The sequence below is a fragment of the Arabidopsis thaliana genome, chromosome 2, assembly GCF_000001735.4.
Source record: "Arabidopsis thaliana chromosome 2, partial sequence".
Classification (NCBI taxonomy): domain Eukaryota; kingdom Viridiplantae; phylum Streptophyta; class Magnoliopsida; order Brassicales; family Brassicaceae; genus Arabidopsis; species Arabidopsis thaliana.
Genome location: NC_003071.7, coordinates 4,747,321 through 4,760,018, shown reverse-complemented (window position 1 = coordinate 4,760,018; position 12,698 = coordinate 4,747,321). Strand labels below are relative to the sequence as shown.

At 30.9% G+C, this 12,698-nt stretch overlaps 1 protein-coding gene and 1 pseudogene across 2 annotated transcripts; both read left to right on the top strand.

Annotated features, from left to right (window-relative positions):
• Positions 1-1,098: 1,098 nt before the first annotated feature.
• AT2G11815 (uncharacterized protein) lies at positions 1,099-2,590 on the top strand (the record flags this gene model as incomplete). Its single annotated transcript, NM_001335376.1, has 3 exons — positions 1,099-1,131; positions 2,108-2,164; positions 2,270-2,590. 3 exons carry the CDS (start codon positions 1,099-1,101, stop codon positions 2,588-2,590), a joined length of 411 nt encoding a protein of 136 aa, NP_001323964.1.
• Positions 2,591-3,119: 529 nt separating this feature from the next.
• On the top strand, positions 3,120-7,237 carry AT2G11820 (annotated as a pseudogene; the record flags this gene model as incomplete). Its single annotated transcript has 1 exon — positions 3,120-7,237.
• Between the last annotated feature and the right edge of the window lie 5,461 nt (positions 7,238-12,698).

Below are 12,698 nucleotides of genomic sequence, written 5' to 3'. Positions count from 1 at the left end.
CTGTCTTGACACATATTACAAGCACTAAGCACAAGCACCTATAAAAATGTAGAAATATGGTTCGCTAATTAAATCCAAACTCACAAATTATTTTTTCCTAGTGAGATATAAAGCTCTTCAGACGAACCATAACATGTAGAAACAAATCATATATATGAAAGGAGGCTAACTCTCTCCCACAACTTGGCACATCAGCACATAAGAGCTTGCCACCTATACTTTATAAAATAAGTAATACATAATTAGTAATTAATTTAACATAACAACTAAAATAGGAGGATATAATTAATAAGAACTTGAACAATCACTCTTTCTACATTTTTTTAATTCAATATATTCTCTTTAATTTTGAGATCTACTTAAGTGGCTAAAGTGATCTTAAAATCCAAACATGCTACACATATTTCTTGCCTAAAAATTAGATGATTATTATGAAAAAAGCCATATGAATATGTAGATTAAATATATCTAAGCTTTTTAAGATTTATGCTAAGAAAACAAGTAATTTGAAAGATGTTTGAGGAGCTATCATTTAACTAATACGTAAGATATAAGATTATGATAAGAACTTCACTAAACTTTCCAAGAACATCAAGTTGAATATGATTAGATTGAATATGCAGAGACATGGTTACTAAAGACATGTTATATTTTTAGTCTAAGAAATAAATTTTCTAAAATTTCACCATCTCACAATCTAAACATATAACCAAAAAAACAAGGATATACAAATTAAAAAAAAAAAACTGAGAATCTAGAACAACAATAAAAAATAACTAAAGCACATTCGTTTTTCAGATGAACTAATATAGTTGGACTTTTCAAAAACAATTACAAATCATATTTATGTTTCAAAACCGATGCATTCAACTTTACTTTATATGAACATACATTATATAAAATAATTTGTAAATAGTAATATATAGACCCGCACGTAGTGCGGGTACTTATCTAGTACTACTAATAAAAGAAGCTTGTTGAGGCTTCTCAAGCTAGGCACATCAACAAATAAGAGGTTTTTAAAATCATGCCACATCAACAATTTATAATTATGATTTAATTGTGTCTTAGAGCTTAAATAACAAACAAAATAAATAAATGATGTATCTAAGAAATGGAATATATGTTAAGGTATGAAGGGTACCTATTTACTATTTTCATTCTATAGTACTGATGCTTTATATATGTTAAATTTTAATTATACAATTCAAAGTCATGATCAAATAAATAAATTCTATAATTCTATGAATGAAAAATAAAATAAAAGCATTAACGTTTAAGATGAAACTAACACTTAAACGCCAAAAGAATATACTTTCAATATCTACATATACATTTTTCCAGCTATTTTGTGAAACAAATCCTGGAGTTGGAACTTATTTACAATGGTTGCCATTGACTTCTAATTATTAATTTTTTTTAGCAATAAATTGATTAACAAACGAAAAATATTCCAAATATATTCCAATCCCATATATCAAGCAGATTTTTCCAAAATTTGAAGTAGATTTCGGCAACTATTTAAAACAAAAATGTTGACAAACTAAAATACAATTGCAATCCCTTAAAATGAGCTAAACGCACCTAAATACATTTCTTATCGATTCACTAAATCTTAGTTCTCCAAAATTTGAACTAGATTTCGGCAACTATTTAAAACAAAAATTTGTTTGACAAACTAAAATACAATTGCAATCACGTAAAATATTTATTTTAATTATATATTTAATTAGCGGTGTACTGCGGGTTTTTTACGGGACCGGTTTGGCGAGACGGGTTTGGAAGGGCTTTACTTAATAACAATTGTAAACTATAAAATAAAAATATTTTATAGATAGATATAATTTGCAAACTCTTATATATATTAATTTAAAATAAATAAATTGTCTTCGCGGTATACCGTAGGTTAAAATCTAGTTGTTACAAAAAAATGAATACTTTCAACAAACATTAATTCGAACAAAAATTTCCACTTGCATTAATATTTATGGCTAAACAATACACTTTAACTTTTAAGAATATACCTTGCTTGGATGCATAGCCATTTGATTAACGATCAATTGATTAATCCATGGATATCCAATAATAAATTTTTATAAATACATAGATTCATTTTGCAAATATTTCCATATTACAATTCAGTGCAACTAACCACAATAGTGAGGTTATGTTTTGGTGATCTATTAGTTAACGAGAATATTATACTTCACAGGAGGATAAGTGTATTCCGAATAAGTTCTTTTTATGAACATGGTTTGCAGTTTCACAGATGGATCTCTCTGAGCAGCCTCATGAGGAAGGGTCACAGGAGGAAGTAATGTTTAATGAGGAGACTAAGGAGAGTGATAATTTGGTGGAAGGAGTACTAACCAAGGGGGAGGAAAATGGATTAGAAGTGTCAAATTCAGAATTTGGGGATGATGAGCAGCCTGCAAAGAAGAAAGCGGTTAAAAATAAGGCTACTTTTCCGGGGGTTAACTCAAGGAAGAGAAACCTAACTTCTCCTCGAAAGAGGACGATAGCTAAGGCAGGTGGCCCACCTGTGGGCACTAGCTCTCTTCATGGAGAGCGAACTCCTTTAAGACATTAATCGGATTGTGTTACAAACTAGTTTGGATGGAGTTGAGAAGGATAAGTGTATTCCGAATAAGTTCTTTTTATGAACATGGTTTGCAGTTTTTTGTTCTTTTTAAATCTAGGTATTCGGTTGAACCGAAGATTTTTTGTAAGGTTTCTATTTTTTCTTGCTGTGATGATTCACATTCACAATGCTTTGTCATTTGTGAGATTGTTGTAATAAAAGGAATAAAAGCTTTTTCCTTTATTATGTGTTTTCTTTTGGTTATTGAGGATTTACCAACTTATCTGAGGGTCATTGTTCACGTTTCCATTTTTGGTTATATTATCGGTCATGGTCGGAGAGTTTATCTGTTACTTAAGGATAGAATCTTTTTTAAACTATTTCCAATCAGGATTGTGTGTTTGGAATTTGCCACATTGCTGGCAACCTCGAGGAAAGTTAATTTAATTTTTTTCAACACATCTTTGTGTTCATTTCGAAGGTCTTTAAACGGGAGAAGGGGCCTGAAGGAGTTTACCATAAAAAACTTGAAAAAGCTATGATGATTTTAAGTTGGAATTGTCTTAGGAAATAAGGCAACCATTGGTTATTTGAGGGATCATTGGAAAAAACATCGACCGGACATTTTATTTTTATCGGAAACAAAACAATCCACGTTATATATGGAAAAATTTGTTGGTCACTTTGGCTATAAAAATTTAACAACGGTTGACCCTATTGGTTTTAGTGGTGGATTAGCTTTTTTTTATAACAATGATTTTAATGTTTCAATCATTTTTCAAAGTAACCGGTTAATTGATATTGAAGCTGTTCATAAAGGTAAAACTAATAATCTTACCTTTATATATGGAGACCCAGTACCAAAGAATATAGATCAAGTCTGGGAACGGTTAACACGGATTGGTACGACTCGGGATACACCTTGGTTTTTAATTGGAGATTTTAATGAATTAACAGGTAACCATGAAAAACGAGGGGGCAGTTTAAGATATGCTTCTTCGTTTATACCTTTTAATTTAATGATTTAAGATTGCGGGCTTTTGGAGTTTCCTTATCTTGGAGATTGGTTGTCTTGGCGGGGTTGGTGGGATAAAAAACCAATACGGTGTAGGTTGGATAGAGCTTTAGCTAATGAAGATTGGCATGATTTATTCAGTAATTCTTTCATTGAATATCTACAAATGGTAGCATCCGATCATGCACCGGTGATAGCCACGATTGCGGATAAGAAACCACGAGGAAAGCAAAAATTTTGGTTTGATAAAAGATGGATAGGCAAAGAGGGGTTATTAGAGGCAATTTCTACTGGTTGGAATCTCGCCACTGGCTCAGGAGAAAGGCAGTTTGTGGAAAAGTTAAATAATTGTAGGCGCTATTTCTCATTGGCGGAGAGAATTAACTCCGTACGGACGTAATACGATAGAAGATATTAAAACTGAATTAAGTGCGGCTCAAAGGGATGATTCAAAAACACGGGAAGAGATTACAGATCTAACATTACGGTTGAAAGAGGCTTATTGAGATGAGGAACAATATTGGTACCAGAAAAGTCGGAGTCTTTGGATGACTTTAGGGGACAACAACTCGAAATATTTCCATGCTCTGACGAAACAGAGACATGCTAGGAATCGGATAACCGGGTTACATGATGAGAATGGAAAGTGGTCTGTAGAGGATAAAGAGATTCAGCACATAGCGGTATCTTATTTTGAGAATTTGTTCACTTTGACTAATCCTCATGATTTTGAGGATTCCTTGTCAGAGGTTCAAACATTAATAACAGATCAAACAAATGATTTTCTTACGGGGACAGCTTCTGAGAATGAGGTGCATGCGGCATTATTTTTAATGCACCCGGAGAAGTCACCAGGTCCAGATGGTATGACAGCTTTATTTTTTCAAAAAGCATGGGATACCATAAAAACGGATTTGTTATTTCTTGTAAACTATTTTTTTCAAACTGGAGTTTTCGATAAACGGTTAAATACTACTAATATATGTTTGATTCCAAAAACGGAGCGACCGACACGGATGACGGAGCTACGACCTATTAGTCTTTGTAATGTTGGGTATAAAATTATTTCAAAAATTCTTTGTCAAAGACTTAAGACGGTGTTACCAATTCTTATTTCGGAAACACAATCTACGTTTGTTGAAGGACGTCTTATTTCTGATAACATTCTTATTGCACAAGAAATGTTTCATGGGTTAAGATCTAACCCGTCATGTAAAGGAAAATACATGGCAATCAAAACAGATATGAGCAAAGCGTATGATAGGGTTGAATGGAATTTTGTTAAAGAGTTATTAAGGAAGATGGGATTTTGTGAAAAATGGATATCATGGATAATGTGTTGTATTACTTCAGTCCAATATAGGGTCCTTATTAATGGACAACCTAAAGGACTCATAATACTAGATCGGGGTTTAAGACAAGGCGATCCTCTCTCTCCTTACTTATTCATCCACTGCACAGAGGTCCTTATAGCGAATATACGGAAAGCCGAACAAGATAAATTTATCACGGGTATCAAAGTAGCAACAGCGAGCCCTTCCGTGTCTCATTTGTTGTTTGCGGACGATAGTCTTTTCTTTTGTAAAGCGGATAAAGAACAATGCGGAGTAATATTGGGTATCCTTAAATAATATGAAGTGGTACCAGGACAAATGATAAATTTCACAAAATCATCGATCCAGTTCGGGCATAAAGTGGATGATGCTATAAAGGCAGAGATTAAATCGACCTTGGGCATTCATAATATTGGAGGTATGGGTTCTTATCTCGGGTTACCTGAGAGTTTAGGGGGCTCTAAGACAAAGATTTTTTCTTTTGTTAGAGATAGATTACAGACTAGAATAAATGGGTGGTCGGCAAAGTTCTTATCGAAAGGAGGGAAAGAAGTGATGATTAAATCGGTTGCCGCGGCATTACCAACCTATGTGATGTCTTGTTTTAGGTTTCCGAAAACAATTACTTCCAAGTTAACAAGTGCGGTCGCAAGATTCTGGTGGAGCTTGAATGGGGAATCTAGAGGTATGCATTGGATGGCTTGGAATAAACTGTGTAATAGTAAAATGGAGGGTGGCTCAGGTTTTCGGGATGTAGATGATTTTAATTCGGCTTTACTAGCGAAACAGTTATGGCGTCTAATTTCGTTTCCAGACTCTCTTTTTGCAAAGGTTTTTAAAGGGAGATATTTTAGGAAATCCAATCCTTCGGAAAATATAAAGTCATACTCCCCGTCTGATGGCTGGAGAAGTATTTGTTTAGCTAGATCTCTGGTTTGCAAAGGAATTATTAAAAGTCGGTTCATGGGCTTCCATCTCTGTTTGGGAGGACCCATGGATCCCGGCTCAATTCCCGAGACCAGTAAAAAGTAATGGTTCAACTGTTGACCCATCTTTAAAAGTTCAACATCTTATAGATAGCTGGTCAAATTTCTGGAATATTGATCTCTTGAATGAGCTCTTTGATCTGGAAGACGTCCAGTTGATAAGTGCACTACACTTGGGTGCGTCAACAAGGGAGGATTTCCCAGGTTGGCATTTCACAAAATCCAGAAACTATACAGTTAAGTCCGGATATCAGACAGCACGAATGGAAAACTTGGAAAGTAATTTATCTTTCATTGGTCCATAGAACAAAGTCCTGAAAGCACATGTTTGGAAAGTACAATGTCCGCCTAAGTTACAACACTTTTTTATGGCAAATATTATCAGGTTGTGTGCTAGTAACAGCGAATTTGCGAAAAAGAGGTATAAAGTGTGATTCAGGATGTGTCAGATGTGGCACAATAGAGGAAACAATAAATCACACTATTTTCAAGTGTCATCCGGCGAGACAAATATGGGCTCTCTCAAAGATTCCTACGGTCCCAGGAGTTTTTCCCACAGACTCTATTTATGTGAATTTGGATCACTTATTCTCAAGAATTCCTTCAGATTTTGATTCATTCGCATATCCGTGGATAATTTTGTATATTTGGAAAGCACGGGATGAAAAAGTATTTGAAAATGTCGAAAAAGATCCGTTAGACGTGTTATGTCTAGCAGAAAAAGAGGCACAATCGTGGCAGTTAGTTCAAGTTGAGTTCAACAATGAAAACCATATCGCCTTGTGATCGGAAAAACAAGTTCGGGTGAGGGACAACTCACAAGATAATAGGTACTCTGGCCTTCGTTGTTTTGTGGACGGTTCATGGAAAGAAAGCAAAAAAGTTTCAGGTCTAGGGTGGTTTTGCTCATTAGTCAATGGAGGGTCATCAACTATGGGAGCTGCTAATCTGCGTAGAAGTCTTTCTCCTCTCCACACAGAAGTCGAAGCTTTACTCTGGGCAATGAAGTGTATGATTGGAGCCGACAACCAAGAAGTAGCTTTTTTCAGACTGTTCAAACCTAGCTAGTGAAGATGGTGTCTTCCCCAACCGAATAGCCAGCATTTTCAACTTATTTGGAGGAGTTCCAGCGTTACAAAGAAGAGTTCTCTTCCTTTTCTTTATCTTTAATCTCTCGCAATGCAAATGTCAAAGTGGACTATTTGGCTCGAAAAATTCGTGCGGAACTGTTACATATCACTTTTGTAAAATATTTTCCCTAAAATTGGCTCGTTTGAGTCCTAAATAATATATGATGACAAAAAAAGAAGAGAATATTATACTTTACAAAGTATGGAGCTGGAATGAAAAAAAATAAAAACTTGCAAACAATGAAAAAAGACATGGCGAAAAGAAGAGGGTAATTACTCTCAAGTTTTGTTAGTTGCTTTGTGTTTTGTTTCTTAAATGTCTTATTAGGACAATACATAAGAGTATCATAAGAGAAAAATACATTAAGTGTTAGTTTCATCTTACAATTCAGTGCAACTAACCACATAATCAAATTGTGGGAAATTTGGTAACAATTTTTAATGTATGATCCTATACAAAACAAAAGGCTTGACACGGTGTAGTAGAAGTTGGAAAAAAAAACGAAACTAAGACACTATGAAGTAAAAATTAAGAATACAACTGTTCAATTTTTTATATCTCTACTAACTACAAATAATTTACATGATGCATATACATGAAAAATTTAGACTAATAGTAAGGAATATAATGAAATTTAATTTGTAAATATTAATTACAAAAGAAAAAAATTATACACAAATACAAAGTACCATATAGTATATTGTAGGTAATTTTCTTAATAATGTTACTACATTGTGATATGATTAAAAACTAAACTTTTTTCTAAACTACGTTAATTTATTTTTATTTTTCAATCTTAAAGATGTATCGTACTTAGTTTATTAAAATTTTCAATTGTCACATAATGTTTTAAACTATTTTAATATGTATAGTATTTAGATGCATAATTTTTAAACTATTTGTTATGCGTAGGTCTATTTTTAAATTTTTTAATAAATTTGTTTGTGACTAAAATATTTTAAAAGTTTTGAGATATATATTTTTATATGTCTACTTATTGTTAATAGTTTAATTTTTTGAATTTTAAATTACTATGGAAAATAATTCAATTTAAATATGTAACCAAAAATAACTCTAATACAATTTTTAGTTTTTACAACATTTATCTAAAGAACTTTTGTTTTGGGTTCATAACTCTCTCTCTCTAGCTATAGATATTTTGGATGACCGCATTTTCTTACGTTAGGCGTTTTGATAGAATCTCATGAAAGAAATTGTTGTATGAAGAATAAGTTCGACGACTTTCTCATTTTGGTATTCGCAAATTTACTATTGTTTTTTGTTTATCTTCACTACAATAAGTCTTCTAAAAATAAGATTCTATACAGAAGTATATTCATAAATTTATCTATACTTTCTTTTTAACAAATCATATTTTTCACATTCTTTTCAATATGTATATGAATTTCCTTCTTGACATTTTTATCACTCTTTCTATCTTTTGCAAGCATTCGTTTTATTTGTTTCGTTCTTTCCTACATTGTATCTGATATATCCCTCTTTTTACGGTTTTTATCTATGATTTAGTTATTAGTTTTAGAGTCTTTTTGTTATTTCTAGAGTCTTTTCTAGTCTTTACATGTTTGGGATTCATTTGGAGATAATTGAGCATTCTAGAGGAAAACAGAGAATTTATGCTGCTGAAGAAATCCAAGACTAAAAACCGCGTAGGGGTCGAACGACACCACCCCTGGTGTCGAGCGACACCAATACCTGACGGCAATTCGAAGACGCAACTTATTGATGTTTTGAAGAGATTTCTTCTCTACGATATATGTTGAATTATTTTCCGAGGTTTCTTCCCTACAATCTATTTTTAAAAAGTAGATTGTAGTGTTGATCAAGCAAAAAATTGGTTTATAAATCTAACTTTTTACGAAAAAAACAAAAATATAATATTTAAAATGATTGCTCGAGCAATTAACTCAATCTTAACCAAAAGTAGTATATTCGAGGTCGATCCACAAAGACCAAAGATATACTTTTAAACATTTTTGAGACTCGTTCTTACCTAAAACAAAAAAGTTGTTTGTTTGGGTTTTCAGATTGTAATTAAATAAAAATTGTAAATAACTTAACAATTAAACTTATGAATTAAAGACATTGGGTTATGGGTATTTCAAAGATTCAATGAATAATAGAAACACGACACAAGGAATTTCAACAATGAAGCATTGTTTTTGAACATGAACACAAATTTATACTAATTTTCTCTCAAGATATTAATCACCAAATTTGACTACTCGACTACTAAACTCTTGTTCGTAATTTGCTAGTCAATTCGCATTAGAATTAGGTTCATTCGATTCAGAATACATTCTACCATCAACTCTTATTAGATAGAAATATATTGCTCAATTCACATTGGTTCATGCATTTTATCAAACACTTTTGATGCATAGAAAAACTTAAAATCTAAAACAGGATGATCAATCCTATTCAGTATTTAGAATATAAGAATCAAAGAACTTAAGCAGAAAAAACTGTGGAGAACCATCAACCCATTAATTCATTGAATCTCTTACTTAGAATCCTAAAACTTAATTAAAAGACTAATACATATTGAAAAAAATAACACAAAGATATGAAAAAAACATAATAGATTAATAAAATGTATAAAAAAGAATTATAATTCTTCTCCATAGTGTGAAAGAGATTAATCTCTAAAATCACCAAATGCTCTCTCGAACTTCATGAGCTCTATCTTCAATTCTTTTGTCATTTGCCCTACATACTCTCCGGCCACCACAACCAGAACTTACATACATATGCGTAAGTGATTGTCATATTATCTAAACCGAACCAAAATCCATTAATTAGGATTCATAACCAATATAAAAAAGCACAAAGTTTACGCAAACAACATCAAATCATTTATAACATCATACAAAAACACATTTTTTACGACTCATCGAAGATATAAAGAAGAAACATCCCGACGAAGAGATAAGTCCTTACAATGACAAAAGTGATTAAAAAAATAGAAAGATGTACCATTGAAAGTTGTAACCAACCCTACACTGTTACTGACGACTCAAAATTTACAATGTTAAAAAATATGTTAGAATTAGATGCATCAATATTGAACAGATCTAGGGTTAATCAAATATATTTTTTGTTGGAAGATAAGAAAATTAACAAGATAGGAATAAAAAGTTGATTTATTCACATATTGTTTTTCAAAAATTTACATTTCTGTTTTTTTATTTCTATATATTTGTTTTCTTATTCTTCTGTTGTTTTCAAAAATTTACATTACTATTCTTTACATATGATTTTTTTTCTTTATTAAATATCTTAATATATATAATATTATAATTTAAAATTCTAATTAACGTGATGTCAAAATTATCAATTAGTGATAAGACTAATCGCGGTTGGTTACTTATAAAAATTTGATAGTATAATCAAAATTGTGAGACTAATCTGAATTATTTAATGTATTCTAATATGAATTATACATCTTGCTTCAATATATTATCATATTTCTCATATTTATAAAGAAAAATAAATATAAAACTAGTATATTTTAAAACTAATCATTCAATGAGATAGTTATTAAGATAAAGTGGCTATTGTAATTGAAGATGAAGTATTAATAAATTTAAAGACACTAATAATAAATAATTTATTTACTTTGATAAATTTAATAAAATAGAAATTTACATTTTGATACTTTTTATATTATTTGGTGGCATAATATTTAGAAAACTTTCCATATTTTTTTATTTTGTTTTTTTTCTTTACAAAAATCTAAAGAAAAATAGAAAATAAGAATAATTTCATAAATGTTAATTAACGAGATGGCTAATCACAATTGGTTGTTTAAAATCCTATGTGGACGGCAGAAGAAGCAAAAGGCCTCGACTTTTCTATAGTATAGATTAATATACATAATCTACGAAAACGATTGTCGTTATCTCTGAAATTTATGATCAGAGACTTTGTGGGTCTTATTGCAATAGTACACATTTAAGTAGTAAATTTTGATAAGACTACCTTCACATCATCAACCTCCAAACTTTTCAATTATAGAATGATGTACAAAGCCTTGAATAGTAGTATTTTCGATTTTGAAAACTAAAACTAAGATAAATAAATAGGAAAATATTTAGGTTTAAAAAAAAAATCTTTTCATCAAGTAAAAGAAAATTTATTCCTATGAAGTCATTTTTTCCTTTTAAAATTATTTATGTAAGATATATATGTACTAGATAAGACCCGCCTAAAAAGGCGGATGTAAGAAATAAATATAATTTTGTATCATTAATATTTGAATTCTAAATAGTAATAAATATTTTTATTAACATTTAATTTTAAAAAATTTCAAACCAAATTTCAGACTTACACATCCCATATTTTTCTATACACTTTAACTATTTATTTCATATTAATAAACTGCATTTTAATTCTACAAACTACATCTTATCGATGATTTTTGAATTCAAAATAGTATCTTGCTCTCTTTTTCATTTTTAATTTATTATTTTAATTTAAAAAAATTTCCAATCTTACACATTCCATTTGCAATACAATTTAACTATCTATTTAATCATTATAAACTGGATTTTGATTCTACGGACTTCATCTTAATGAATAAATGCTAAAAATATTATATCAAAATAGTGTTATATGATTTTGATTTACGGTTTTGGCGGAAAAACGTCGGTTTACGGTTTTGGGGAGAAAACGTCGGTTTACGGTTTTGGGGAGAAAACGTCGGTTTACGGTTTTGGGGAGAAAACGTCGATTTTCAGGTTTTGGCAAGAAAACGTAGGTTTTCCGGTTTTGACGAGAAATCGCTGGTTTACGGTTTTGGCGGGAAAACATAGGTTTACGGTTTTGGCGGGAAAACATGATTTTCAATTTTGGTGGAAAACACTTTTTGTGATTTCGGCAGGAAAACAATTTTTGTGATTTTGGCGGGAAAACAATTTTTGTGATTTTGGCGGGAAAATGTGGTTACGGTTTTGGTGGGAAAACGTCGGTTTACGGTTTCGGCGGGAAAACATGATTTTCAATTTTGGTGGAAAACACTTTTTGTGATTTTAGTATGAAAACAACTTTTGTGATTTTGGGGGAAAAACGTCGGTTTATGATTTTGACGAGAAAACGTGATTTGAATATTTAAACCAAAAAGTGAAGTTAAGTAGAATAATTTAGTTTTAATGTATTAACACATTAACATTTTTAATAAGGTTTACTAATATAAAATGAAAAAGTAAATGGACTTAATTGGGTACCCATTTATTTGTGTGAAACCCCATTTAATAAATGGGTTTAGTTGGGTTAACTCATTTAATCCTATTTAATTTTTTTCTAAATGAGTTTAAATGGGTCAATTTCTCTTACACAAACCCATTAATTAAATGAGGTTTGCATACCCATATTAACATCACTAGTTATATCATATTGTATCAGAGTTAACAAAAAGAAAAAAACATTATATCTTAGTTAATAATAAATGAGTTAACAAATTACTAAAATAAAAATCCACAAACTAACAAAAAATCTTTACCATTAGTATGACGTTAAATCAACTGTGGTCTTTTTGAAGAGTATTTTGGTTTGGTGAAAAAGTAGGAGACTACCTATTATTTTTATAGATATGAGTATTTTGAATCGTTTTTCTTTTAGGATTAATAATTGAT